Source organism: Chiloscyllium plagiosum, unplaced genomic scaffold (assembly GCF_037043375.1).
Source record: "Chiloscyllium plagiosum isolate Xiang-an unplaced genomic scaffold, Cpla_swu_hap1 HiC_scaffold_9, whole genome shotgun sequence".
Lineage (NCBI taxonomy): Eukaryota > Metazoa > Chordata > Chondrichthyes > Orectolobiformes > Hemiscylliidae > Chiloscyllium > Chiloscyllium plagiosum.
This window is the reverse complement of record NW_028270147.1, coordinates 46,244,443-46,271,454: the sequence shown is the minus strand read 5'-3', so window position 1 is coordinate 46,271,454 and position 27,012 is coordinate 46,244,443. Positions and strand designations below refer to the sequence as shown.

General features: G+C 40.2%; 1 protein-coding gene across 2 annotated transcripts in view; it reads right to left on the bottom strand.

The window, feature by feature from the left end:
* The window catches only part of LOC122554338 (nardilysin-like), a 115,256-nt gene that overhangs the window by 72,491 nt on the left and 15,753 nt on the right, over positions 1–27,012 (bottom strand). For both annotated transcript variants that reach the window (XM_043699204.2, XM_043699203.2), the window contains exons 4-11: positions 25,295–25,448; positions 20,912–20,985; positions 19,193–19,288; positions 18,972–19,094; positions 17,742–17,799; positions 16,513–16,586; positions 12,973–13,042; positions 6,497–6,574 (exon numbers count right to left, since the gene is read on the bottom strand). In XM_043699204.2, coding sequence (XP_043555139.1) covers positions 6,497–6,574; positions 12,973–13,042; positions 16,513–16,586; positions 17,742–17,799; positions 18,972–19,094; positions 19,193–19,288; positions 20,912–20,985; positions 25,295–25,448 — 727 coding nt within the window. The remainder of the gene's footprint in view (positions 1–6,496; positions 6,575–12,972; positions 13,043–16,512; positions 16,587–17,741; positions 17,800–18,971; positions 19,095–19,192; positions 19,289–20,911; positions 20,986–25,294; positions 25,449–27,012) is intronic.

The following is a 27,012-nucleotide window of genomic DNA, read 5'->3' as shown; positions in this document are numbered from 1 at the left end:
AAAGCTGATTTCAGTGAGTTAGGAAAGACGTCATTAAGCAAGGTTTCAAGAGCAGTAATTTCAGGATTACCCATAGTGCCTTCTGTTAGCAAACATAAGAATGGGGGCGGTTGTTTGAACATGGGGTTGGAGAATTGATACAGGAGGGAGAACATTAGATTTGCGATGCATCGGGACCATTTCTAGACAGTCGGGATCTGAACAATCTGGACAAGTTATACCTTAACTGGATGGACTGATACTCTTACCGGTAATTTCCCCTAGTGGTGTTGGGGAGGATTTAAACTAGCTAGGGGTTAGCTAGTTGGAAAGAAATAAACCCAGTAATAGAAAGTAGAATTCCTGAAGAAGGGCTTATGCCCAAAACATCGATTCTCCTGCTCCTTGGATGCTGCCTGACCTGCTGCGCTTTTCCAACAACACATTTTTCAGAATAAAAAGTAGAAAACTGGCAAATGAAATTAGAAGACCAGCAAAATTAAGGTAAGCATCAACTGAACTTTGGATGCAGAATAATGCTAAAGAGACAAAGTGAAGAGCACTTCATCTGAAAACATGAAGTACTAAGAATAAGGTAGATGACTTAAACTAATGGAAATAAATGGGTCTACTTGTCATCACAGAAACAGCCACAAGATGGCCAAAACTGAGAAGTGAATATTCAAAGATATTCAACACTTGTAAAGAGCAGGCAAAAAAGGAAAAAGGTGATATACACTGCAAAAACAGGACTGCACCAACATATTACTAAGGGAGGATCTCCAAACTGAAAAGCTAAATGCAGAATCTGTTTTAGTGGAGCTAAGAAACAAAGGGCAGCAAATATTGGTGGAAATTGTTCTTAGGCCACCAAACAGTAATGGGAGTGTGGGGCATAGTATTAAAAAGAGATTAGAAAATCATTGGTATTACAGTAATAACGTGTGACTTCAATCTCCATTTAGATTGGGTAAACCTAATGAGCAGTAACACTGAGGAATATTAAGTTATGAAGTATGTTAGGGGTGGTTTTCTAGAGTTGATGAACCAACTGAAGAACAGATTATTGTAGATGTAGTATTATGTAACAAAAGGGGCGGATTAATAATCTTGCTATGAAACAACCTTAGAAATGAGTGACTATAATATAACAGAATTTCACATTATATTTGAAAATGAGATTCTTCCAATATAATCCACTGGCTTCAGATTGAGCTAAGGAAATTATGAAGGTATTAAGGACAAATGGGTCAAGGTGAACTAGGACAATACATTGATGGGTATGATGGAACATTGTCAATGGATAGACTTTAAAGAATTGTTACAGAGATCACTGCAACTATACACTCTTTCAAAGTACAAGAAACTAGCCAATTTGATACAGAACTGGCTCAAAGGTAGAAACAGAGGGTGGTGTTGGAGGATTGTTTTACAGACTGGAGGCTTGTGACCAGTGGAGTACCAGAAGGATCGGTGCTGAGTCCACTACTTTTCAATCATTTACATAAATGATTTGGATATGAGCATAAGAGGTATAGTTAATTAGTTTGCAGATGACACCAAAATCAGAGGTGTAGTGGACAGCAAAGCAGATTACCTCAGATTCCAACGGGATCTTGATCAGATGGGCTCAATGGGCTGAGAAGTGGCAGACGGTATTTAATTTAGATAAATGTGAGGCGCTGTGTTTTGGGAAAGCAAACCTTAGCTAGACTTATACACTTAATGGTAAGGTCCCGGGGAGTGTTGCTGAACAAAGAGACCTTGGAGTGCAGGTTCATAGCTCCTTGAAAGTGGAGTCACAGGTAGATAGGATAGTGAAGGCAGCGTTGGGTATGCTTTCCTTTATTGGTCAGCGTATTGAGTACAGGAGTTGGGAGGTCATGTTGCGGCCGTACAGGACATTGGTTAGACCACTGTTGGAATACTGCGTGCAATTCTGGTCCCCTTCCTAATAAAAGGATGTTGTGAAATTTGAAAAGGTTCAGAAAGGATTCACAGCTGCCAGAGGAAGTGGTGGATGCTGGTACAACTGCAACATTTAAGAGGCAAATGGATGGGTATATGAATAGGAAGGGTTTGGAGGGATATAGGCCGGGTGCTGGCAGGTGGGACTAGATTGGGTTGGGATATCTGGTCGGCATGAACAAGTTGGACAGAAGGGTCTGTTTCCGTGCTGTACATCTCTATGACTCGATGTCAGCAAACTCAGCAAAGAAAGCAAATTAAGATAAAAAATTCTTTTTCTAACAGAGTCCTGTGAAGTCACCAAAAATAGTCAAAAACCCAAAGGTTGGATTGATTTTTAGTACATAGCAAAGGAGAATAATAGAAAATGGTAAAGGGAACATAGAAGGTAAAAGTAACTAGCAAAAAAACATAATCAGACTGCAAAAGTTTCTATAGGTATATAAAAAGGAAATATTCAACTAAGATTGTGCTCCAATTATAGTCAGGATAATTTATAATGGGGAATAGAGAAATGGCAGTGAAGCTAAATGATTACTTTGTGTCCATCTTCATTGAGAAAGATACAGAAGTCGCCCAGATCCAACTGACTAAAGAGAATGAGAAATTGAAGGTTGTGTTGGAGAAATTAGTGGTTGATGAGACCTGGACCTGACAGTCAACATCTCATAACATTGAAAGAAGTAGCTATGCAAGCAGTAGACACATTGATGATGACCTACTAAAACTCTATAGATTCTGAAATGGTTCCTGCAGATTGGAAGATTGCAAATGTCACCCCACTACTTAAGAATAGACGAAGGGAGAAAAATGGAAAATTGCATCAGTAAAATGCGAGAATCTATCATAAAGAATGTGATAAATGAACACTCGAAAAACAAATGACCTATAGTGTCAGTCAATGTGGGGTATTGTCAGCATGGATTTGTGAATGACAAGTTGTGTTTGACTAACTTGTTGAGTGTATGAGGATGTTATTAACTGGATTCATAAAAGGTAATCGGTTTAATAAACAAAATCATTCACTCATTTGCAAACTGTGACTAGTGGGGTCTCGCAAAGATCAGTACCCAGTTATTCACAATATACAGCAATCATTTGGAGGTGGGTACCAAATATATAATATTTCCAAATTCATGGATGATACAAGGTTAAGTGGGAACATACAGTTTGGGGGAAGTGCAAAATGGCTTTAAGAGAACGGGGACAGTGAGCAAGAACACTTCAGATGAAGTAGAATGTTGTGATGATACTACCTCTTTAAGAGGTGCATTTTTCTCTGGTTTTGAGGAGAGGGGGTGAGGCAGAGGTTACAAACAGTCTACTTCAAGCCAATAAAGTAAACAGGTTGTGAGGCCTCGGGTTTTGTTTTGTGAAGCAGCCTGAATGGTGGGGTCAAGCTTCCACAGGACTCCAATTTTTAGTCTAGCTTTCAGTAGCTGTAGGGGTTCAAAAGCAGCTACATCTCTCTCTCTCTTTGCTACAAATAAAAGCTTGGGTTCTCTTCTTACTGCTAGAACTGCATGTGAGACAATCTATTTTAATGAATTTTTCTTTACCAAGGATGTGCTTGTAAGATATTACTATATTGGAACAGTTAATGAGTAGCTTATTATTTTAAGTATTTCAAGAGTTTCCATTAAGCCAATCTTTTTTTTAAATTTTGTCTGCATTTTAGCTATAGTGTATAAACAAAGTGTGTTTTGCTTCAAGCCTGAAAGTTTGACCAATCAAATTGCATTCCGAATGCAGTGCCTGGCACTTGCCTTTAAAATAAAAGTTAGGGTCTAGGCTATTTCCTTGACATGTTTTCAGGGAATTTGGTCTGGTCCATAACAATGTAAACAAATGTGAGACTATCGACTTTGATAGGAAAATTTGCAGAGTAATTCGCAAATAGTAAGAGGTCAAAAAGTACAAACTGACCTGGATGTCTTTGTCAATAAGTCACTGAAGAGTACTAAACAGATAGGGCATGTAATTAGACAGGTTAATGGTACACTAATATTTCTTGCAGGAGGATTTGAGTACAGGAGTTGTGAAGTCTTGCTTCAATTGTATTGGAATTTGGTTACATCACACCTGAAGAATTGTGTGCAGTTTTGGTCTTTTTACCTTAAGGAGGAAATTATTGTCATAGAGAAAGTGCAATGAGTTATTCCTGAGATGGCAAAACTACCCTAGAAAGACAGGGTAAACGGAGTCTGCATTCTCTAGAGTTTCAAAGGAATAAAACCAGACTCACTGAAAACTATAAAACACTTAAACGGATCAAAGGGTGGCTGTAGGCAAGAGGTCTCCTCTCGTTAGGAAGTGTAGAATCATAGGGCACTATTCAAAAATGATGGGAGAGCCACTTTGGACCATGGTAAGGTTTTTTATTTACTTATAGATTTGTGAATCTTTGGAACTCTCTACCCTACAGGCCATGGAAGCTCAGACTATATATTTAGAGTAGAGATTGACAGATTTCTAAATACCAATGAGGTAAAGAATTTTGGGATAGTGTGGGAAAATGGCACTGCAACAGATGATCAGCCACGATCAAACTGAATGGCGCAGCATGCTTGATATGCCAACTGCTCTAATCCTACGTTACTTTTTATTCCTATGTTATTTTTTATTACTTAACAATCTGTCTGATATGCATATTTCTGGTGGAGGCTTAATGCTCTCATCAATATATTTTTATTGTCGAAATCCATTAAGCACCTTGGATTTTTTTTTTGTTAATTTGAATTTGCATGTAATTGCAAAACAAAATCTAAACCATCTATAATTAACCTCTTAATCCTGGGTAATTTGGCTTTTCAGCTATTGAATTAATGATTTTTATTTTAAATTATATCATCAATGTTATTCCAATTATACAGGAAATGATGTACATTGTTTTGCATTACAAAGCACTCTAACATAAACACTGACTTCGTAATTTAGACATGGAAACAAAGAGTACATGTGACCACAGTGATGGCCCTGTGGTATTATCGTGAGACTATTAATCCAGAAACCCAAGCAATGTTCTAGTGAGCTAGGTTCGAATCCCATTACAACAGATGGAAAAACCTGGAATTAAAAGTCTAATGATGATCAAAGAACTATTGCTGATTATCAAAAAAACCAAGTTGGTTTACTAAAGTTGCCCTTGGAGTCCTTAACAATGACTTTGGACACCATAAAGTGTCATAGCACCATGTAGTAACATCCTCCTAATTACTACATACTGCACACCTTGGCTGATGAATCACTTCTCCTCCACTTTGGACACCACTTAGAGGATACACTAAGTGTAGCAAGGGCACTGACCTCACTCATTGGGAGTACATTCTATGTCCACCAAGAGTGGCATGGCAGCAGCACTACTGATCAGTAGGGGAATCAAGGGTTATGGTGAAAATACAGAAAAGTGGATATGAGCAATATTGGCTCAGCCATGATCCTAATGAATGATGGAATAAGTTCAAGGTGGCAAATAGCCTAGACCCGTTTCTATTTCTTATGGTTTAATAGACTGAACACATTGAGGAACTCCATGGGTCATCAGCAGCAGCAGAATCACAATCTGTAACCTCGTGGCCTGGAATATACCCAACTCTGCCATTACCATCAAGTCAAAGGATTAATCTCAGTTCAAGGAAGAGTGCAGAAGGGCATGCCAAATGCAATATCTAAAAATGAGGTGTCAACCTGGTGAAGCTACCAAATAGGACTACTTGCGTGCCATACAGCATAAACAGTAATTGATAAACAGAGCTAAGCAGTCCCACAACCAATCGATCAATCTAAACTTTGCAGTACTGCCACATCCAATCATGAATGCAGGTGGACAATTAAACAAATGATGGTGACGACTGCACAATTTTCAGCACCATTCTTGGCTCCCCAGACACTGAAGCAGTGTATCTCCAAATACAACAAGACCTGGAAAATGCCAGGCTTGGGCTGAAAAGTAGCAAGTAAAATTCATTCCACACAAATATCAAGCAATGATCATCTCCAACAAGAGAGAATCTAATAAGTGTCCCTTGATGTTCAATAGTATACCATTACTACATTAATCATTATCAACAATCTGGGGGCTTAACATTAACCAGAAACTCAACTGAACTAACCACATAAATACAATGGCTACAAGAGCAGTTCATAAGCTAGGAATTCTACAAATAACTCACCTGACTCCCCACCTACAAGGTACAGGCAGGAATGTAATGGTATACTCCACTCTCCATTTGCCTTGATGAGTGTAGCTTCAACAACAGCGAAGAAGCTTGATAACATCCCTCCCCAACAGCATTGTGTTCACCTACAGCATATGGATCACAGTGATTCAAGCAGGCAGCTCATCACCAGCCTCCAAGGGCAACCAGCAATGGGCAACAAATGCTGGCCTAGCCAGCAACACCCACATCTCATGAATGATTTTTTTTAATATATTGCAAGATTTTCCTTTTCAATGCAGTAAATTATAGCAAGATTAACAATAAAAGTTATTATGCATCATAAAACATTATTGCCATCTTTATCCAACTTCGTAGTATGAAGCACTTACCTCGTTCGAAGGAGGGACAGGATACTGCCTGTACCTTCATGTCCTATTAGCCATGATATATAGTGAAGTGGCTTAATCCTGATAACAGATTTTAAAACATACATAAAATAATGTTGTAAATATCAGCACGGAAACAAACTGCATCCTAATTTAACCAATGTTGCCCCCATTAAACTACTACTTCTATATCAATGAGATTTTAAGGTACCTATCAATTTAAAAAAAGAAAATCCTGATCATGATGGGCGTAAAAGCTACAATTGCAAGTCTACATTACTATATATATTGGTTACACTTTGTAAAAGGCATAGTATAATTCCAGTCGTATTAAACCATTTATAAAAGGCTGTCATTGGCTCCAATGATTTCGGGTGAAATTTTAGAAACAACTGTACCTTTCCATAATATCACAAAAATACTTTGCTCATCTGCTTAGGAAGCAGAGGTCTAAAGCATGAATCCGAAACTGAACATTATATGTACAATTATCATTTAGTGATGACAGTGATTAGGGATTCTTTAGTCAGGGAAGCAGAGAGGCATTTCTGCAGCCGAAGACATGACTCCAGGAGTGTCGCCTTCCTGGTGCCAGGATCAGAGATGTCACTGAATGGCTGCAGGGGATCCTGAAACGGGATAGTGATGAGTTTGAGATTGTGGTATATGTTGGTACAACGATATGGCAAAGTGAGGAATGAGGTCTTGCATCAAGAATTCAGGGAGCTAGACAGTAGATTAAAAAGCAAGATTGAGAAACGTGAAAGGGTTCAGAGAAGATTTGCAAGGATGTTGCCAAGATTAGAGTGGTGTTGGAAATGTACAGCAGGTCAGACAGCATCCAAGGAGCAAGAAGATCGCCATCATAGAATCATAGGTTTCAGGCAGGAGCCTTTCGTCAGGAATGAGTTTGGAAGCCTCAGGGGTGGAGAAATAAATGGGAGGGGGTGGGGGCTGGGGAGAAGGTAGGTGGAATTGTAATAGGTGGATGGAAGAAGGCGTAATGATGGTAGGTCGAAGTGGAGGCTGGAGCGGGTAGGTGGGAAGGAAAATTGACAGGTGGGACAGGTCATGAGGAAGGTGCTGAGCTGGAAGTTTGGAACTGGGGTAAGGTGGGGGGAGGGGAAATGAGGAAACTGGTGGTCCACATTGATGCCCTGGGGTTGAAGGGTTCAGAGGCAGAAGATGAGGCGTTCTTCCTCCAGGCGTCGGGTGGTGAGAGAGTGACAGTGGAGGCAGCCCAGGACCTGCACATCCTCGGCAGTGTGGGAGGGAGAGTTGAAATGTTGGCCACAGGGAGGTGGTACCCCAGAGATGTTCACTGAAGCGCTCTGTGAGAAGGTGTCCATTCTCCCCAATATAAAGGAGACCATATCGAAAGCAACGGATGCAATAAATGACATTTGTGGAAGTGCAGGTGAAACTTTGATGGATGTGGAAGGGTCTTTTGGGGCCTTGGATGGAGGTGAGGTGAGAGGTGTAGGCGCAGGTGGCAGGGGAATGTGCCAGGAGGGGAGAATAGGTTGTTGGGGAGTAAGGACCTGACCAGGTAGTCACATAGGAAACTGTCTTTGCGGAAAGCGGGTAGGGGTGGGGAGGGAAATATATCCCCGGTGGTGGGGTCCGTTTTTTACGTGGCGGAAATGTCGGCGGATGATGTGGTCTTTGCGGAGGTTGGTGGGGTGGAAGGTGAGGACCAGGGGTTCTGTTCTTGTTGCATTTGGAGGGGTGGGGTTTGAGGGTGGAGGTGTGGGACGTGGATGAGATGCATTGGAGGGCATCTTCCACCACGTGGGAGGGAAAATTACAGTCTTTAAAAAAGGAGGAGATCTAGTGTGTGGAACTGGTCCTCCTGGGAGCGGATACAGCAAAGGCAGAGGAATTGGGAATACGGGATAGCATTTCTGCAAAAGGTAGGAAGGTGTAATACAGGTAGCTTTGGGAGTCAGTGGGTTTGTAAAAAATGTCTGTGTTGAGTCTGTCGTCTGTTGATGGAGATGGAGAGGTCTAGGAAGGGGAAGGAAGTGTCAGAGATGGTCCATGTGAATTTAAGGTCGGGGTGGAACGTGTTGGTGAAATTATTGAACTGTTTAGCCTCTGTGGGAACACGAGGTGGCACCGATGCAGTTATCAGTGTAGCGGAGAAAAAGGTGAGGAGTGGTGCCGGTGTAACTACGGAAGATGGACTGTTTTATGTAGCCGACAGAGAGACAGGTATAGCTGGGGCCCATGCTAGTGCCCATGGCTACCCCTTTTGTCAGGAGGAAATCCTCCCACTTCCTCCAAATGAAAGGGGTAGCCATGGGCACCCGCATGGGCCCCAGCTATGCTTATCTCTTTGTCGGCTACGTAGAACAGTCCATTTTCCATGGTTACACTGGCATAAGATGGCTTTGGATTGGGAGTAGGCAGATTTTATTAGAAGAAAGCAGGATCTGGCCTCAGTAGACTGGGAACAGCTCCTTGCAGAAAAGTGTACAGCTGAGCAATGAGAGGCAATCAAAAAAGGAGCTGGGGAGAGCACAGGTCTACTATGTACCCTTTAGAGAGAAATGTAGAAGCAATAAGTTATGAGTTGGATGTCGTGAACAATTCTGGATTGGATAGTAAAAAGAAAAGTAGGACTTTTACTAAGTCCAAAGGGAGCAATTCAGCTGCAGTTCTAGAGAAATACAGAAAGTGCAGGAGGGAATTTAAGAAAGCAATTAGAAAAGCAAAAAGGGGCATGAAAAAGGACTTGCGAACAGGATTAGGGAAAATCATTAAATGTTTTATAAAAGCATTAAAGGAAAGAGGTTAACCAGGGAAAGAATAGGGCCGATTAGGGACAAAGGGAGCAACCTGCGTATGAAGCTGCAGGGTAATGAAAGGGTGTTAAAGTGAATACTCCTCTTCAGTCTTCACTCTGGAAAAGGAGAATGTAGGTACAGAATTCAGGAAAAGAGACTGTGATGAACTTGCATAGTTTGACATAGGAAATGGGGTGATAGAGGCGGCTCTGTCAAGCTTAATATCCCCTGGTCCAAATTAATTGGATCCCAGGTTGCTGTAGCTGCGGTGGCAGGAAATTTCAGGGGTTCTGACAATTTTTTTATTCCTTTCTGGCCACAGGGAAAGTACCAAAGGACTGGAGGATGGTTAGTGGGGTTCCACTTTTTAAGAAAGGTGGTAGAAATGAACCAGGAAATTCCAAACTGGTGAGTCTCACATCAGTGGTAGGGAAATTATTGGAGAAAATTCTGAAGGACAGAATTAATACTCACTTGGACAGGCAAGGATTAATTAGGGATAGTCGGCATGATTTTGTCAGAGCGAGGTCATGCCTAACAAATGTTTTTGAAAATGTGATCAAATGTGTGGATCAGGGAAGTTCAGTTAATATAGTTTTTATGGATTTTAGCAAAGTTTTCGACAAGGTCCCACTTGAGAGACTGAATGAGAAGGTTAATGCACATAGAATTGAAGGGACCTTGGTGAGATGCATTAAAAACTGGTTTAATAATAGCACACAAAGGCTAGTGTCAGAAGGCTGTTTAATTGATCAGAAGCCGGTGTCGAGCAGTGTACCACAAGGATTGGTACTGGGATCCTTATTGTTTTATATACATTTAAACAATATAGATGGAAATGTGGGAGAAATGTTAAGCAAATTTGCAAACAACATCAAGACTGGTAGAGTGGTTAATAGTCAAGGAGATGGTTGTAAGTTACTAAAAGATATAGATAGGTTGGTCAGATGGGCAGACCAGAGGCAGATGGTATTTAACCTTGATAAATGTGAGGTGATGCACTTTGGAAGAAGTAAACTGAGGGCATATTTAATGAATGGCAGAACACTGGGTCGCTTAGAACAGAGGGACTTAGGGGTAATTGTTCACAGATCCCTGAAGCTGGCAGAGCACGTAAATAGCTGAAAAATGTGTTGCTGGAAAAGCGCAGCAGGTCAGGCAGCAGGTCAGGCAGCATCCAAGGAGCAGGAGAATCTACCCTTCAGGCATAAGCCCTTCTTCAGAAATGAGGAAGGTGTGCCAAGCAGGCTAAGATAAAAGGTAGGGAGGAGGGACTTGGGGGGAGGGGCGTTGGAAATGCGATAGGTGGAAGGAGGTTAAGGTGAGGGTGATAGGCCGGAGAAGGGGTGGGGCAGAGAGGTCGGGAAGAAGATTGCAGGTGAAGAAGGCAGTGCTGAGTCTGAGGGATTTGACTGAGACAAGGTGGGGGGGTGGGGGGTGGGGGGGGGGGGGGGGGGAGGGGAAATGAGGAAACTGGAGAAATCTGCATTCATCCCTTGTGGTTGGAGGGTGCCTAGGCGGAGGATGAGGCGCTCTTCCTCCAGGCATCGTGTTGCCATGGTCTGGCAATGGAGGAGGCCAAGGACCTGCATATCCTTGGTGGAGTGGGAGGGGGAAGTTAAAGTGTTCAACCACAGGGTGGTTGGGTTGATTGGTGCGGGTGTTCTCTGAAACATTCCGTAAATAGGTTAGTTAAGAAGGCTAATGGGACACTTGCTTTTATCAGCTGTGGCATAGAGTATAAGAGCAAGGAGGCAATGTTGGAGTTGTACGGAGTTTTAGTCAGGCCACAACTGGTCACCTCACTACAGGAAATCTATGACAGCACTGGAAGAGAAACAGGGGAGGCTCACTAGGATGCTGCCTGGGATGGTGAAATTGAGCTGCAAGGAGAATTTAGATAGGCTTGGGTTGTTTTCTTCGGAGCAGAGTAAAAGACAGGGAAAGTTGGGGGGGGGGGGGGGGGGGGGGCAGCGTGACTGAGGTGTATAAGATTATGAGGGGTATGGACAGGGTGAAGAGAGAGCAGTTGTTCCCCGTGGTTAAGGGGTCAATCATGAGAGGACATAGTTTCACAGTAAAGAGCAGGAGATTCAGAAGGGATTTGGGGAAAAAAACCTTAACACTCAGCTGGTGGTGGAAATTTGGAATGAACTGCCTGAGAAGGTAGTGGAGGCTGGAAAGCTTACAACTTTAAAAAAAAATCAGGATGACCACTTCAAATAACATAACATTCAAGGATATGGGACAAGTGCAGGAAATAGGGATTAGAGTACATTTAGTGGTAGTTGTGTTGGTATAGACTCGATGAGCCTTTTCTGTGCTGTATGAATTTATGAATCTATGAATCATTTAATGCATACTGCAACATGGTTCAACTAAGCACTTTAATACGACTATACAATTGTGCACGGCACTACAAAAATATTGGGATGAAGTTCGTGCCATAGCACATTGGCAGCCTAAATTATAAGAAGTAGCATATGCGAGTCAAATAAAAGTGCTAATAACATATCAGTGGAGGTTGCCAAAACAACATCTCTGCTGACCTTCAATGATTTTAGTAGTACTTGATGAAATTAAACTGTAGCACTGTCAGGAGTGATTTCGACTTACTAATACTTCCTCAGTATATAAAACAAAAAGAAGATTTGACTTATTTAGCAATCCTTCAAAAAATGGCAAACACACACACACAGAAGGAGAATGGAAAAATTACATATAGTCAGATCCTTCATTTTTATTTTGCAAGAATTTCTGTGCATTCCCTCTGCACCTTGAATCTGTACAGGAAATGTGATGAAAGAGGAACCACTGAATCCTGAAGTGTATCTTTAAAGGGCTGATGATCAAAATTATTAGAACCATTACCATCCCTTGTATAGGAAATTAAAAAATAGTACTAGTAACGGCAGTCGCTACAGTTTTTACAAAAATTTCAACTTCAATTTTATTTTCATTTGTGCGATGGGTTGGTAAGCAAAATAATTGACACAAAATGGCAGAAATACTGATTATACACTATAGGAAGATGTAATAGAGAAACTAGCAGTGCAATTGTCTCAGTCCCCACATGATGGCTTGCAATGAAGATTATACTTATAGTAGATGCACAAAAACTTGACTTGTTGACACTCCATGGATCTCTGCCCAGAGTGGAACATGCACTATGCCCAAAAATAGCAAACAGCAAATGGGATATAATCTGCAGTACTAAAAACCTCGTCATCTTCTACATCTGTAAGAACTAATCAAGTGAAACACATATGCACTTTTTATTACATAAAAACACTTGGCTAGATGCTCCAATCATTTTTTATGATTAAACTGTTGAGTTCCTCCCTTAGAAGGCAAGCAGACTGAATATAAGACATCAATTGCAATGTAGCCCAAAATGAACAATATACATATGAGCTAGAAACAAATAGACTTACTGCATATATGTTGAAAGGAGCTAAAGATAAAAATAACATGAAGAAATTATCCAAATGCTAAAAATTGGAAATAAATGCAGAGCAAGCTTGAAATACATAGGCCAGTTAGCATTCATAAAAGAGAAGTTATGATTTTTCTGGTTGGTTAGTTTCCGAAAGTTGCAAGTAAAACATTGAAAAACTTTTCCACTGGTTTATATTTAAATGCTGACAAACTCTAAGCATCTTGTTTCTTCCCAATAACAAAATATTATACCTGTAATACTGCTTCTGGGGAGGAAGTGCCCAAGTTATATTCAGGGAATGAACTTTCTTCACAGGGACAACTGGAAGATAAAATGGTTCAATATTTCATTTAAATGAAAGGAATCTTTATCAAACATGCAAATGTAAACAATTGTGTTAAAATTGTTGTATATAAAACATATAAATTTTCAGGTACTTGTGTGCTTGGCAACTATTTCATGATTCAATTTTAAATAGTGAAATGAAATGTTTATATGCAAAATGTTTATATGCAAACTTATCTGAAGATTAAATTAAATTAATGTTGGATGCAATAAAACACTTCAAAATAACACTCATTAGAAATTTAGGATAGATCTTAGAAAGATCATAAACTGAGAAGAAGATAATGTGGTATTTTAAAAGTGGAGTGGGCTGAGAGATGGTCTTTACACGGAAAGACTGGAGCAACTGGGCTTGTATACCCTTGAGTTTAGAAGACTGAGAGGGGATATGATTGAGACATATAAGATTATTAAAGGATTGGATACTCTGGAGGCAGGAAACATGTTTCCGCTGATGGATGAGTGCCGAACCAGAGGACACAGCTTAAAAATACAGGATAGACCATTTAGGACAGAGATGAGGAGAAACATCTTCACCTAGAGAGTGGTGGCTGTGTGGAATGCTCTGCCCCAGAGGGCAGTGGAGGCCCAGCCTCTGGATTCATTTAAGAAAGAGTTGGATAAAGCTCTCAAGGATTGTGGAATCAAGGGTTATGGAGATAAAGCAGGAACAGGATACTGATTAAGGATGATCAGCCATGATCATGTTGAATGGTGGTGCAGGCTCGAAGGGCAGAATGGCCTACTCCTGCACAAATTGTCTATTGAAAGGAAGAAGCGGAGGGCTTTGAGTCCTTCGTGATGGGGGATGGAGGTGTACAGGGACTGGATGTCCATGGTGAAGATAAGGCGTTGGGGACCGGGGAAGCGAAAATCATGGAGGAGGTGGAGGGCGTGGGTGGTGTCCCAAGCGTAGGTGGGGAGTTCTTGGACTAAGGGGGACAGGACCGTGTCGAGGTATGCAGAGATGAGTTCGGTGGGGCAGGAGCAGGCTGAGACAATGGGTCGGCCGGGCAGTCAGATTTGTGGATTTTGGGCAGGAGGTAGAAACGGGCGGTGCAGGGTTGTGGGACTATGAGGTTGGAGGCGGTGGATGGGAGATCCCCTGAGATGATGAGGTTATGGATGGTCTGGTGGTGGGAGGTGGGGTTATGGTCAAGGGGGCAGTAGGAGGAGGTGTCTGTGAGCTGGCGTTTAGCCTCAGCGGTGTAAAGGTCGGTGCGCCAAACTACCACCGCACCTCCCTTGTCTGCCGGTTTGATAGTGAGATTGGGGTTGGAACGGAGGGAGTGGAGGACTGCATGTTCCGAGGGTGAGAGGTTGGAGTGGGTGAGGGGGGTGGAGAGGTTGAGGCAGTTAATGTCGCGGCGGCAGTTGGCTAAGAAGAGATCAAGGGCAGGTAAGAGGCCAGCACGGGGTGTCCATGTCCAGGTGGATGGGGTGTGTTGGAGGCGGGAGAAGGGGTCGTCAGAGGGTGGGCGAGAATCCTGGTTGAAGAAGTAGGCACGGAGGCGAAGGCGGCGGAAGAATTGTTCGATGTCTCGCTGCGTGTTGAACTCGTTAATCCAAGAACGTAGGGGAATGAAGGTGAGGCCTCTGCCGACGACTGATCTTTCATCCTCAAAGTGGGCTACCGAAATCAACCCAGATGGCCTCCTCCTTCAAAGACTGCAATTTCCCCCCAGACGTGATCGGCGACATTCTCCACTGCATCTCCTCCACTTCCCGCTCCTCCGCCCTTGAGCCCTGCCCCTCCAATCGCCACCAGGACAGAACCCCACTGGTCCTCACCTACCACCCCTCCAATCTCTATATACATCGTATCATCCGTCGTCATTTCCGCCACCTCCAAACGGATCCCACCACCAGGGATATATTTCCCTGCCCTCCCCTATCAGCATTCCAAAAAGACCACTCCCTCCGTGACTCCCTCGTCAGGTCCACAACCCCCACCAACCCAACCTCCACTCCCGGCACCTTCCCCTGCAACCGCAAGAAATGCAAAACTTGCGCCCACACCTCCCCCCTTACTTCCCTCCAAGGCCCCAAGCGATCCTTCCATATCCGCCACAAATTCACCTGCACCTCCACACACATCTTTTCTGCAGCTGCTACACCCGATGTGGCCTCCTCTATATTGGGGAGACAGGCCGCTTACTTGCAGAACATTTTAGAGAACACCTCTGGGACACCCGGACCAACCAACCCAACCACCCCGTGGCTCAACACTTCAACTCCCCCTCCCACTCCATCAAGGACATGCAGGTCCTTGGACTCCTCCATCGCCAGACCATAGCAACACGACGGCTGGAGTAAGAGCGCCTCATCTTCCGGCTAGGAACCTTCCAACCACAAGGGATGAATGCAGATTTCTTCAGTTTCCTCATTTCCCCTCTCCCCCCACCTTGTCTCAGTCCCAACCCTCGAACTCAGCACCACCTTCCTAACCTGCAATCTTCTTCCTGACCTCTCCGCTCCCACCCCCACTCCAGCCTATCACCCTCACCTTAACCTCCTTCCACCTATCGCATTTCCAACGTCCCTCCCCCAAGTCCCTCCTCCCTACCTTTTATCTTAGCCTGCTGGACACACTTTCCTCATTCCTGAAGAAGGGCTCATGCCCGAAACGTGGATTCTCCTGCTCCTTGGATGCTGCCTGACCTGCTGTGCTTTTCCAGCAACACATTTTTCAGCTTGTCTAAGACATTATGTTGGCTCAGCTGGAATACTGCATACAATAAGGGTAGCACACTTTTGGAAGAATGTGAAAGCCTTGAATTGTGCACAGAAGAGGTATACAAAAACAGAAGCAGGAATGAAGAACTTCAGTTATGAAGTCAGATTGATGAAGCCGGGACTTTTTCTTGAAGAGGAGTCTAAGAGGAAATCTGATTCAAGAATTCAAAATCATGAGTGAACAGAGCAGATAGGGACAAAATGTCCATACTCATGAAAGGATCAAAAACGAGCGGGCACAGACTTAAAGTAATTCATAAAATGAGAAAGGGGACAATGGCACGAAGTGAAATGTTCATTTGGAAAACCAGCGCAGACTCGATTGGCCAAATGGTCTCCTTCCACACTATACCAATTTTGTAACATTCTGAAGGAAGTCATGCAAATTTGAACACTTATTTACAACTATGACCATTCAAAAATCCTTTTATTTTAGAAAAAACATAGCTAACCTGTCCAAAAACTTCAAAGTATAGTGGTGCCAAATTGGAAATGAAAGGATAATGGTTTCCTTTCCCTTTGTTTAGTCCAGTGTTGTAGTTAAAAAGCAATTAAACTATCATCAGGTGTTAGTAACACAAAGCATAACTCTATACTTATAAATACGAAAGTATATAAACAATTTGTAAATATTCATTTAACAGGTTCACATTGAGCTATTAAGGCATTTCAAGAGAATGCGGTACCACTAGAAATTAATTTATACATACCTCTATAAAGTTTATTAAAAGCAGATGTTTCAAAGGGATCCCTGAATTCAGAGAAGTCTGGTTTGGGTAGACCACTTCATACATGCGATATTAGGAGAAAAGAAAGGTATGTTTGTAACAGTTTTCAGAAATTACTACTGTTGTTCACATTTCACTCATATAGAACAATTTTAATTGATTTGCTGTACTAAGATGCAGATAATGATCCCATTTATCTGATCACATTCAAAAAGCTTGACACCATCCAAGGCAAAGTAATTTGCTTGATACAGATCCATCCATCACCCATACAGTGCCTCGACTGATACAAGATACAACTTGCCGAGTCTCCTGCAATGATACCTTCCTTACTCACAATTTCTACCACCCAGAAAGCCAAAAGCAGCTAATGCATGGGAATACAATTACATACAAGTTCTTTCCAAGTACAAATCACCCTCATTTGGATATATATCATCATCCTCCAACTCCCTTCTTAAGAATCTACTGGGAGTACTGTTACACAAAACCAAACTACACCACAGGCACTGCAGTGGTTCAACACAGCAGCTCACCACCAGTTCTCAGGGACAATTAAGAACAGGTATTAAATGTTGGGTTTGCCAGAGATGGTTATATTCCAAGGACAAATTGGAAACGAAAAGCTGTTTATGACAAAAGACAAGTTTTAAACTAGTTTGATTTGCAGTGTCTAGGCATTCTTTAAATTGGCTTACAGGTGTTATTGGACTTCCTTCAATGACTCTAAATTTACTCTCAGTGAGTGCAGAATTATACAAACTAAAGAAATCTCTGATTCAGTCTCCAGTCTGTCCTGTGCATTTCTCAGGCAATTGACAGTAAGTTTTATTACAATGACTGAGCCTTCCTGTATGAAGGATGGCATAGTGTAAGAGGAAAAATAGACAGTGTTCCTCATCACTCCTCAGTGATTCCCCACTTGTGGGGGTTATCAAGGAAAGGTTTATGCTCACAAAGCCCTCAGAATGAAATGGCATGCTAAGGGTCATTGTAATAAAGATTCATGCATGAAGGTTAGCCACCTGGCTAAAAGATTAAATATAGACCACACCCCAGAGAACTATACTCCAGCAACAAGTCAAAGCTTTACAAAAAATCAAGAAGAAAATTATTGAAAAAGCACAAATATTCTTAAAAATATAAAAAAAGGAATGTTTGCCAGTATTTATTTTTCTATCATATTTCATAATACAAAGAATAGGTCTTACTTGTTTGGTACTTGAGAAAAGATTTCCTTCACCCAAGCTTCCAAAGTATCCAACGTTTCTACAATTGATCAGATTAAATTAGCAACAAATCAATCACATCACTGTTTCACTAGAACTATTGATAAAACTTTGTGAATCAACATTTACATTGACCAATGGAAATAGTGGACAAGTTGGTCAGTTCAGTTGACAAGATAGCAAGTATATGGTATGGAATCATGCCAAAAGCATGGGTTCAACCTCCATAACATCTTTGGTGGTTCATGGAGGCCCACATTCTTGCCTTTCCCATGGTTGATGTTAAGTGGCACTCCTCTAGCTCCACAAGAGAAAAAATTCTTTCAAATGGAGAAAAATGCATTTCTGGTCCTTTGTAGACAATGGCTAGTTTACTATGTAAAGAAATCATAGTTGTAGTCTTGAAATATCTTGAATGTATACATACACTAATTCATCACTTTCTACTGGATTTGATTGAATCCATTTTTAATTTTTTTTTATAAACCATGAATTCTATCCATTTCTATTGAACTATTATTTTCCAAAGTTGAATCCTTACTGTAACAAAATAACAATATATGATCCCAACAAAATCATCAAGTATCTGTTGTAAAAAAAAACTTCCTGTGGAAGAAATAAATAGTATGGAATTTACAGTTAACTATACCTAAATACTAACTACCACACTTGTTCCATGATTCTGTCCCAGCAGCCACAACTTTTAAATTTCTCAATATTTTTAATCATTGCAGATAGAGAGACATGGACAAATACATCTTTAAGCTAGGGAGTTATAGATTCTTGAAAGGTAATTGAACTAGGACAGACAGTTATAATTCATCCATTTTATAACAAGCAACACATTATATCCTTATGTCTGCATTTCATAAATTACGTTGAAAACCACAGTTTAATTGCTAAAAATCTAAATATAACTGTGCATATTTCCTGTCGACTTTTCTATTATAAATATGTGTCCACATTTATTATTAATTCCTAGTAAACCTATCAGAATGGAATTACACTATCTGACTGGTGTAAGCACTAGGATATGACCACTGGCACAATTCTACAAGTAAAGAAATCATGATTCCACAGTCAGTTTTCATTAGAAATTATATTCGTCATTTGTCAAACAACTTTGATGAACATGTAGTACAACAAGCATTGCTGTATAGCCTAAAAATGAAATGTATATCATACCATTTAAAGTGAGCACTCAATATTCACCTTTGGACTGGACAGCCAGAGTCATGTAATGAGCAGAGTAATGTCGCTTGCAAAACTCTTTAAGTCTTGCATAAGTGTCGATGTTACTCTCTTTTGGCATAAGTTTCAACGTCTGAGAATTTCCTATTGATATTATAGATGAATATTAATTCACATAATAAAAAGATTAAATTTAAAGATTTAAGCTAGACCAGCAAAGTAAAGATAGACAGCCATCTTACCCCAAAAGAATTTTCCCATGGGATGGCCAGGCCTGGCAAGGCTTCCAAATAACAGTTCTTTCCTGCTAGAATCAGATGGCGAAGCAAGCTGGAATTCTACCCAAAAGAAGAGTGTGGAAGTGGTCATTAAACATTAGCTTCTTAGTCCACACCTTTAACAAAGACTGCTGGGAACTATGACAGAGTATTCTTTTACGCGCACAAGTTCAACTAACTGCAGCAACATGACAGTGTTAGGAGTAACAGATCTTTTTCAGCTTGGAAAGATGCGTCTGGTGAAGTACCAGAAGGTTCACTCCTGTAATGTTAATTTTATTACCTATATTCATGACTTGGAGGAGGGACAGGTGTAATGCATCCAAATTTACAGAGATACAAAAATAGATTGGAGGTGACATTGTGAGGGTATATAAGGAATCTCTAAAAGGATATAGATGTTGAGTGTATGGACAAAAACATGGAAGATAAAACTTTAATGCAGTGAAGTGTGAAGTCATGCACTTAGTCAGAAGAATCAAAAGGCAGACTATTAATACAGTGGAGAGACGCTCCAACAAAAAAGTCCATCACAGAGAGATCTGGGTGTTTTTGTATATGAAACCCAAAATGTTAACATAGAGAGCGTCGGAGGCTGAGGGGTGACCTTATAGAGGTTTACAAAATTATGAGGGGCATGGATAGGGTAAATAGGCAAAGTCTTTTCCCTGAGGTCAGGGAGTCCAGAACTAGAGGACATAGGTTTAGGATGAGAGGGGAAAGATATAAAAGAGACTTACGGGGCAACGTTTTCACACAGAGGGTGGTACGTGTATGGAATGAGCTGCCAGAGAATGTGGTGGAGGCTGGTACACTTGGAGGAGGAGTCTGAAGCTTATTAAGAGGCATTTGGATGGGTATATGAATATGAATAGGAAGGGTTTGGAGGGATACGGGCCAGGTGCTGGCAGGTGGGACTAGATTGGGTTCAGATATCTGGTCGGCATCTGTATGACAATGATAAGTGCAGTAAATAATTAAGGAGGGAAATTATATTTTGTCCTTTACTGCTGGGGGTTGGAGTTTAAAAACAGTGAAGTCTTATTAAAACTATATAGTGTGTGGATGAAGTACCCAACAGAAGCACTGTACAGAGTTTTGGTTCCAATATTCAAAGAAGAAATATCTGACATTGGAAGCTTTTTAAAAGAGATTCACTAGGCTGATACCTGGGATGAAGTGGGTGACTTTTAAAGAATGGCTCTTATTCGTTAGAGCTTTGAAGAATAAGGGCTGACCTTATTGAAATGTACAAGATTCTGAGGGAGCTTTTGAGAAGGTGTTTCCATTCGTGGGGGAATCTTGACCTAGAGGACATGGTTACAGAATATGTGATACTCACTTAAAACTGAGAATGCAAAATAATTTCTTCTCTCAGACGGTAGTGAATGTCTGGAATTCTCTACCCCAGAGAATTGTGGAGGGTATACCACTGAAAGTTTTTAAAGAGAGTTATATAGACTATTGACAAATCAGCAAGTTGATAGCTCTGCTCAGTTAACAGGAGAAAGGAACCGAGGCCTGGAGCAGAAAAACCATGATGTTGTTGAATGGCAGGACAGACTTGAGGGGCCAAATGGCCTATTCCTACTCCAATTTATGTCCATATGCTACTGATATTCATTACCTTTAACTGTAAGGCAATAGTAGAAAAAAAATGTACACACTGAGATTGTACATTACCACTATCCACAGCTTCTACTTCCCGATCAATAGTATCTCGAATCATTAATGGACCAATAAAGAACTGTGCCCATCTGGAAAAAATGCACAATAGATTAAATGTTTTTCAGGATACTCACAGACAATCAACAAAGTTCAGTTTTAGAAACATTTTAATGTCATTATACTGCTACACTATTTTAAAAAAAGGAGAGATTATCTGAAATAGGCATGTCAGAAGTGGGATAAGCCAAATGCTTTTGTGCACAATTCTGTTAGGATATACAAATCTAATTCTTGTCCACATAAACAATGAAGATCAAAACAATTGCAAACTAGTCATATTGAACAAGTACTGTAGACAGCTGATGAAAAGCCTGTAAAACAATTTGGTTGGTTGCTGCTAGATTAGCTGTGCTACTGCCTAATCAGATAAACCTGGTATTTCATGTACAGAACAACAATGACAAGAGAAAATCATCAGAAATTTGTTGCATGTGGCCATCTGGTGGTGAGCCCACAAAGACTTCATAATATTTCACAACAAAACTTACTAAGAAATATTGACATAACAAGTTAGGGGCAAGGAATCCAAAAATCTGAAGGTGCAGGGTGTAGTTTTATTCTACGGTATTTAACGGTAACTCAAATTGTGAGAATAACTAACACCAGTAAATTCAAGTTCCTAATCAACAATAAAATAACTCACTTATAATCTATTTGTAATTGGTATTAATAGAAATAATGCCTCAATATCCTTTGTCACAAGAATTCTATAACCCACTAATATTCACCCTGATAACAAATCACCCTACTGCACAAAGCATGATCAACCTTCTGAGTCAACGTCACTCTTAACAGACTCAATCTTTGTTTCTTTTGCCTTTAATACGGACTCCAGTTCACATGAAGGTGATAACCCTGTTTGGGAGTTACTCAGCTAAATCTGCAACTGAACATGATGCTCTATAATTGTGCAAAGATTAATCTGAATCATTGAAGGAGATTGCACATAGACCAGTGGACTCAGTATGTCTCATGGAATATCATTCAGCACAGGAAAATGTGGAGTTATGCACTTTAACAGGAAGACTAAAAGAGCTGAATATTATTTAAAGAGAAAGCTACTACACAGAGTGATTTGGGAGTCTTCATGCATAAATCACAAAGCTTGCATATAATTTCAGCAGGTAGTAGAGAAAGCAAATTGTCCTTTCTTTTAAAGGGAATGGAATATAAAAATAGAGAAGCCTTGCTAAAGCTAGAAATCACATGATACCAGGTTATAATCCAACAGGTTTATTTGAAAACATAAGCTTTTCCTTCAGGAGTGAGGCTCTGAATGCTTGTGTTTTCAAATAAACATGTTGGACTATAACCTGGTGTCGTGTGATTTTTGATCTAGTCCAACACCAGTACCTCCACATCATTGCTAAAGCTTTACATGGTACTAATACTGGAGTACTGTGAACAGTTTTGGTCCCATTGTTGAAGGAAGTGCATACAATTAAATTGGAGGCAGACCAAAGAAGATTCACTACTGATTACGGATTTGGAGGAGGAGTATGAAGCTCAAGTTGAATTTAGGCCTGTCATCAATGAAATTTAGATGAATGAAAGGTGACCTTATTAAAGTATGCAAGATTCTTTGAGGGTTTCACAGGTAAATGTGGAGAGGTTACTTCTCACTGTTGAAGCATCTAAGAACAAAAGCATATTCTCAGAGTAAGATGTCATCCTGTAGAGATGAGAAGGAATTTCTTCTCTGAGAGGGCAGTCAATCTGTGAAATTCTTTACTGCAGAACACAGTAAAGACTGGGCTGCATATTCAAGACAGAGATAGAAAAATCTTTTAATAGGGTAAGGGAAAAAAGTGTAATGGGGGAAAAGACAGGAAAGTGGAATTAAGGATTATCAGAGCAGCGATGATCTCACTAACTGGTAGAGTTAACTTGATGGACTTCTGCTCCTCCATCTAGTAGCACCAGCACTACAAGACCACTCCTGAGCTCAGACACTATAAAGGCAAGATTTCACAGAATTACAGACATTTCAATATACAAGACTATTCATCCTAATGTTAAAGCTTTTCTATAACTCTACTCTCCATATTATGTCTTTTCAAGTTTATCTATTTAAAATGAAGTGTTAGATTCTGCCTCAATCATCACAGGAATACCTAATGGTATCAATGAACTTTCCTCTTTTTCCCTCATTTCTTCCTCATTTAACATTCTTTAGTTGTCTACCCACAGTCAGAACAACAGTCAGAACTTCATGTTTTGCTTAACTCTTTCTTCAAATCCTCTCCTCTCTCAATACTACTACCAGTCATCATCCTGCCATTGCATCTCTTGGTTCTTTGGGAAATACGTATATAATAGAAAAACTTGTTGGAACTTGCAACTCACATGCTTCATCATCTAGTTTTTCCACACCTTTTAAAGTATGATCCAAAAAGTGCAGCCCATCATTGGATAATTAAACTGATCGAAAACAAATTTCAGGCAGCTACTTCAATCCACCTAAGAGCAATGGGAGCCAATATGGCAGTTGTGGCACAAAGGAAGTGCTGAATCCAGAATGATATACATGTCCATTTTACACCTAATGTCTTCCGAATATGTCCAAAAGATTAATGTTAAATGAGACATTCAAAGATAAATGTGAGGTGGTGCAGTTTGGTAAAGCTAAGGGCAGGACTTATACACTTAATTGTAGGGCCCTGGGGAATGTTGCCAATCAAACAGACCTTGGGGTGCAGGATCATAGTTCCTTGAAAGTGAAATTGCAGGTAGACAGGGTAGAGAAGGCGGCATTGGACACACTTGCCTTAATTGGTTGGTGCACTAAGTATAGGAGTTGGGATGTCTTGTTGTGACTGTACAGGACATAGGTTACCTGCTTTTGGAATACTGCATTCAGTTCTGGTCTCCCAGCTATAAGAAAGATGTTGTGAAACTTGAAATGGTTCAGGAAAGATTTACAAAGGTGTTGTCAGGGCTAGAAGATTTGAGCTATAGGGAGAGACTGAATAATCTGAGGTTATCTTCCCTGAAGTGTCAGAGGCTGTGGGGTGATCTTATAGAGATTTATAAAATTATGGGTGACATGGATACGTTTAAAAGAGGAGGTCAGTGCCCAGTGTAGGGGAGTCTAAAACTAGAGGAGACAGGTTTAAGGTGAGAAGGGAAAGATATAAAAGGGAACTAAGGGTAACTTCCTCATGCAGAAGGTGGCGCATGTATGAAATGACCTGCCAGAGGAAGTGGGGAGGCTGGTGCAATCACAACGTTTAAAAGAATGAGTACATGAACAGGAATGCGTTTAGAATGATATGGGCCAAATGTGACTACATTAATTTAGGATATCTGGTCAGCGTTGATGAGTTGGACCAAAGTGCCTGTTTCCCTGTACAAATCTATGATTCTATAGATATTAAGATTTTAGGTTAGGCCCAATATGTAAACTGATATCCAGTATAGATGAAACTGGATTCACAAGGCAAATGAAATCTAGCACTGCTAGATATATATTGTTACACATAAGTCACAAAATCTAAGTCAAAGCACACAATGAGTGGAATTAAATTACCACAGGGAAGTTTAAGGAGAAATCTGTGAATCAGCAGCTTTGACTGAACAACTCATTAAAAAACAAATAAAAAAGGTACATGAACGTAGGTATATGGTAAGATATTGTTACATCCAATTAGTCATACAGTCCACATATACTTTGGATTAACACACTACAAAAAAAAGTACTACATCAGAAAATATTGAACAGTATTAAACCAAAGCCAGGTGAATAGGATGAGTTGAGGAAACTTCGAAACATAGTTATTGGCATCTCTCTTTTAGCAATTAAATACTCACAGTAGAAATAAAACAAACAAGATTATGTCAAATGCTGAGAAACAATGATCCATATCTAACTTCGGCCTTACTATTATCAATTTCCCAGAAACAAAAGTATATAAAAACTAAATAAATTACCACAATGAATTGAACTCTCAGTACATTTTCCCTGAAAGCTTGGCTAGCTAATCTCCAACATACTGTCAAATACCTATTCAGAAAGTCATATCTCCTAAGATCTAATGTCTGCATATTTTTTAAACAATAAAACAATTCAATAAAAATATACATGAATGAACATTAGCTGGTTCACAGTCAGAATTGTTGCAACTCTTGTAAACATCTTTGGTTAATATCTTAGGGTGAACAAAAATTGAATTCCAAACAAATATTCTTACCCTCTGACTAGTGGCTTTTTGTCTTTACTTAATGCTATCTGCATGAGCCCGAAGTGTCTATAGCCACTTTTTGGGGTTAAATGAAAAACGTAATCATTAATGACAGCATTGCAGGCCAAAATCGCGGAGGTTACAAATACATGCTTACCTATCAAGGGCCTCTTTAAAATATTTTCTCTGGATGTCAAACTGAAATACCGTGTGCTCACAATCAGTAGACGCATTGTCACTACCACCATGCCTTTTCAGAAAAGCATCAAATCCATTTTCATCAGGATATCTTTCACTTCCCATGAAAACCACTACAACAAGAATCAAATGCATATAGAAAATCAAGTACTGAGATCAGAAAATGTCCATTATTAACAGCAATGTGATTAACTCCTGATAAAAAGCAATATTCTTTCTAGGAAAAAATCAATTTGATTGAAAGGTTCAATTAAATTGTCAGGTTAAAATTGCACTTTAATTGTATAACCTCTCTGCAATAAGAGCAGACTTCTATGAAACACCAGTACTTACATATTAGTTGGGCAGAATAATTTGGTCTGCACTTAAAGTTCCATATAACAGATGACACAAAAATAAGTAGAAAGGAAGTATTGAGTACGATACAGAGTCTACAGAGGGACATGTACAGGTTGAGTAAGCCAAAACTTGGAAGATGGAATATTTTGTGAAAATATGAGATCATGAACTTTGGCAGGATGAACAGAAGAGCTGAATATTATTTAAATAGAGAAAAGCTGGAAAAATCAACAGCATAGCATGATTTTGGGAGTCCCAGCGCATGAATCACAAAAGACTAGCATCCAAATTCAGCAGGTAATAGGGAAGGTAAATGGAATATTAGTCTTTATTTCCAACAGATTGGAATATAAAAATATGAAGGTCTTATTGAAACTATACAAGTCTATAAATATCATGTCTGTTCCAATCATCAAACATCCATCTTTTCTAATGCTCTTTTCCAGCATTTGCCAGACTGCACCAGGAATACTGTAAACAGGTTTGGTCCCCTAATTGAAAGAAACATAAATTTGCATTGGAAGCAGTCCAGAGAAGGCTCACTAGGTTGATTCTGGATTTGAATGGATTTGCTTATGAGAAGAGGTTGAGTATGATGTAGAGTATAGAAGAATTTGAGGAGACCACACTGAAACATGTAACATTCTTAGGGGGGTTGATGGGTTAGACGTGCAGAGGTTGTTTTCCCTCAGCTCCGATCAGAGGACATAAGCTCTGAGTAAGGAGTAGCCCATTTAAGATTGGGCTAAGAAGGAATCTTTTTGCTCAGAGGGTGCTGAATCTGTGGAACTCTTTACCACAGAGGCCTATCAAGACTGGGTATTTAAGTACATTTAAGAATGAGACAGACAGAATTCTAACCATTAAAGGAATCAAGCATTATACGAATAAAGCAGGAATTTAGAGTTGAGACTTATCAGATTACAATGGTCTCAAAGAATGGCGAGGCAGTCTTGATGAAAGACCTATCCCTGCTCCTCCATCTTATGGTCCGACTTCTACATTTATAACTTTAAATTTAGATTGTTGCTTTGTTGCTCAGTCTTTAAGTGATATGTTAAAAGGAAATGTGGTACATCAGCAACCAGAACTATTGAAAGTCATCAGAAAAATCAAATACTACGCTAACAAAAACAAACTTTCAACTGTAATGTTACTCCTAACTTACAAGCCAGTTTCTACAATATAGCTTACATAATAAAATACTCTGGTGTGCTTCAATCATCAAATATTAGTGGTTGAATAATAGTGGTTAGCTGTGGAACAAAAATCAAAAGAGGTAGATTGAGGAAGTACAAATGGGCTTCACTCCAAAGTGTGCAGCCTTTGCAGCTAAAG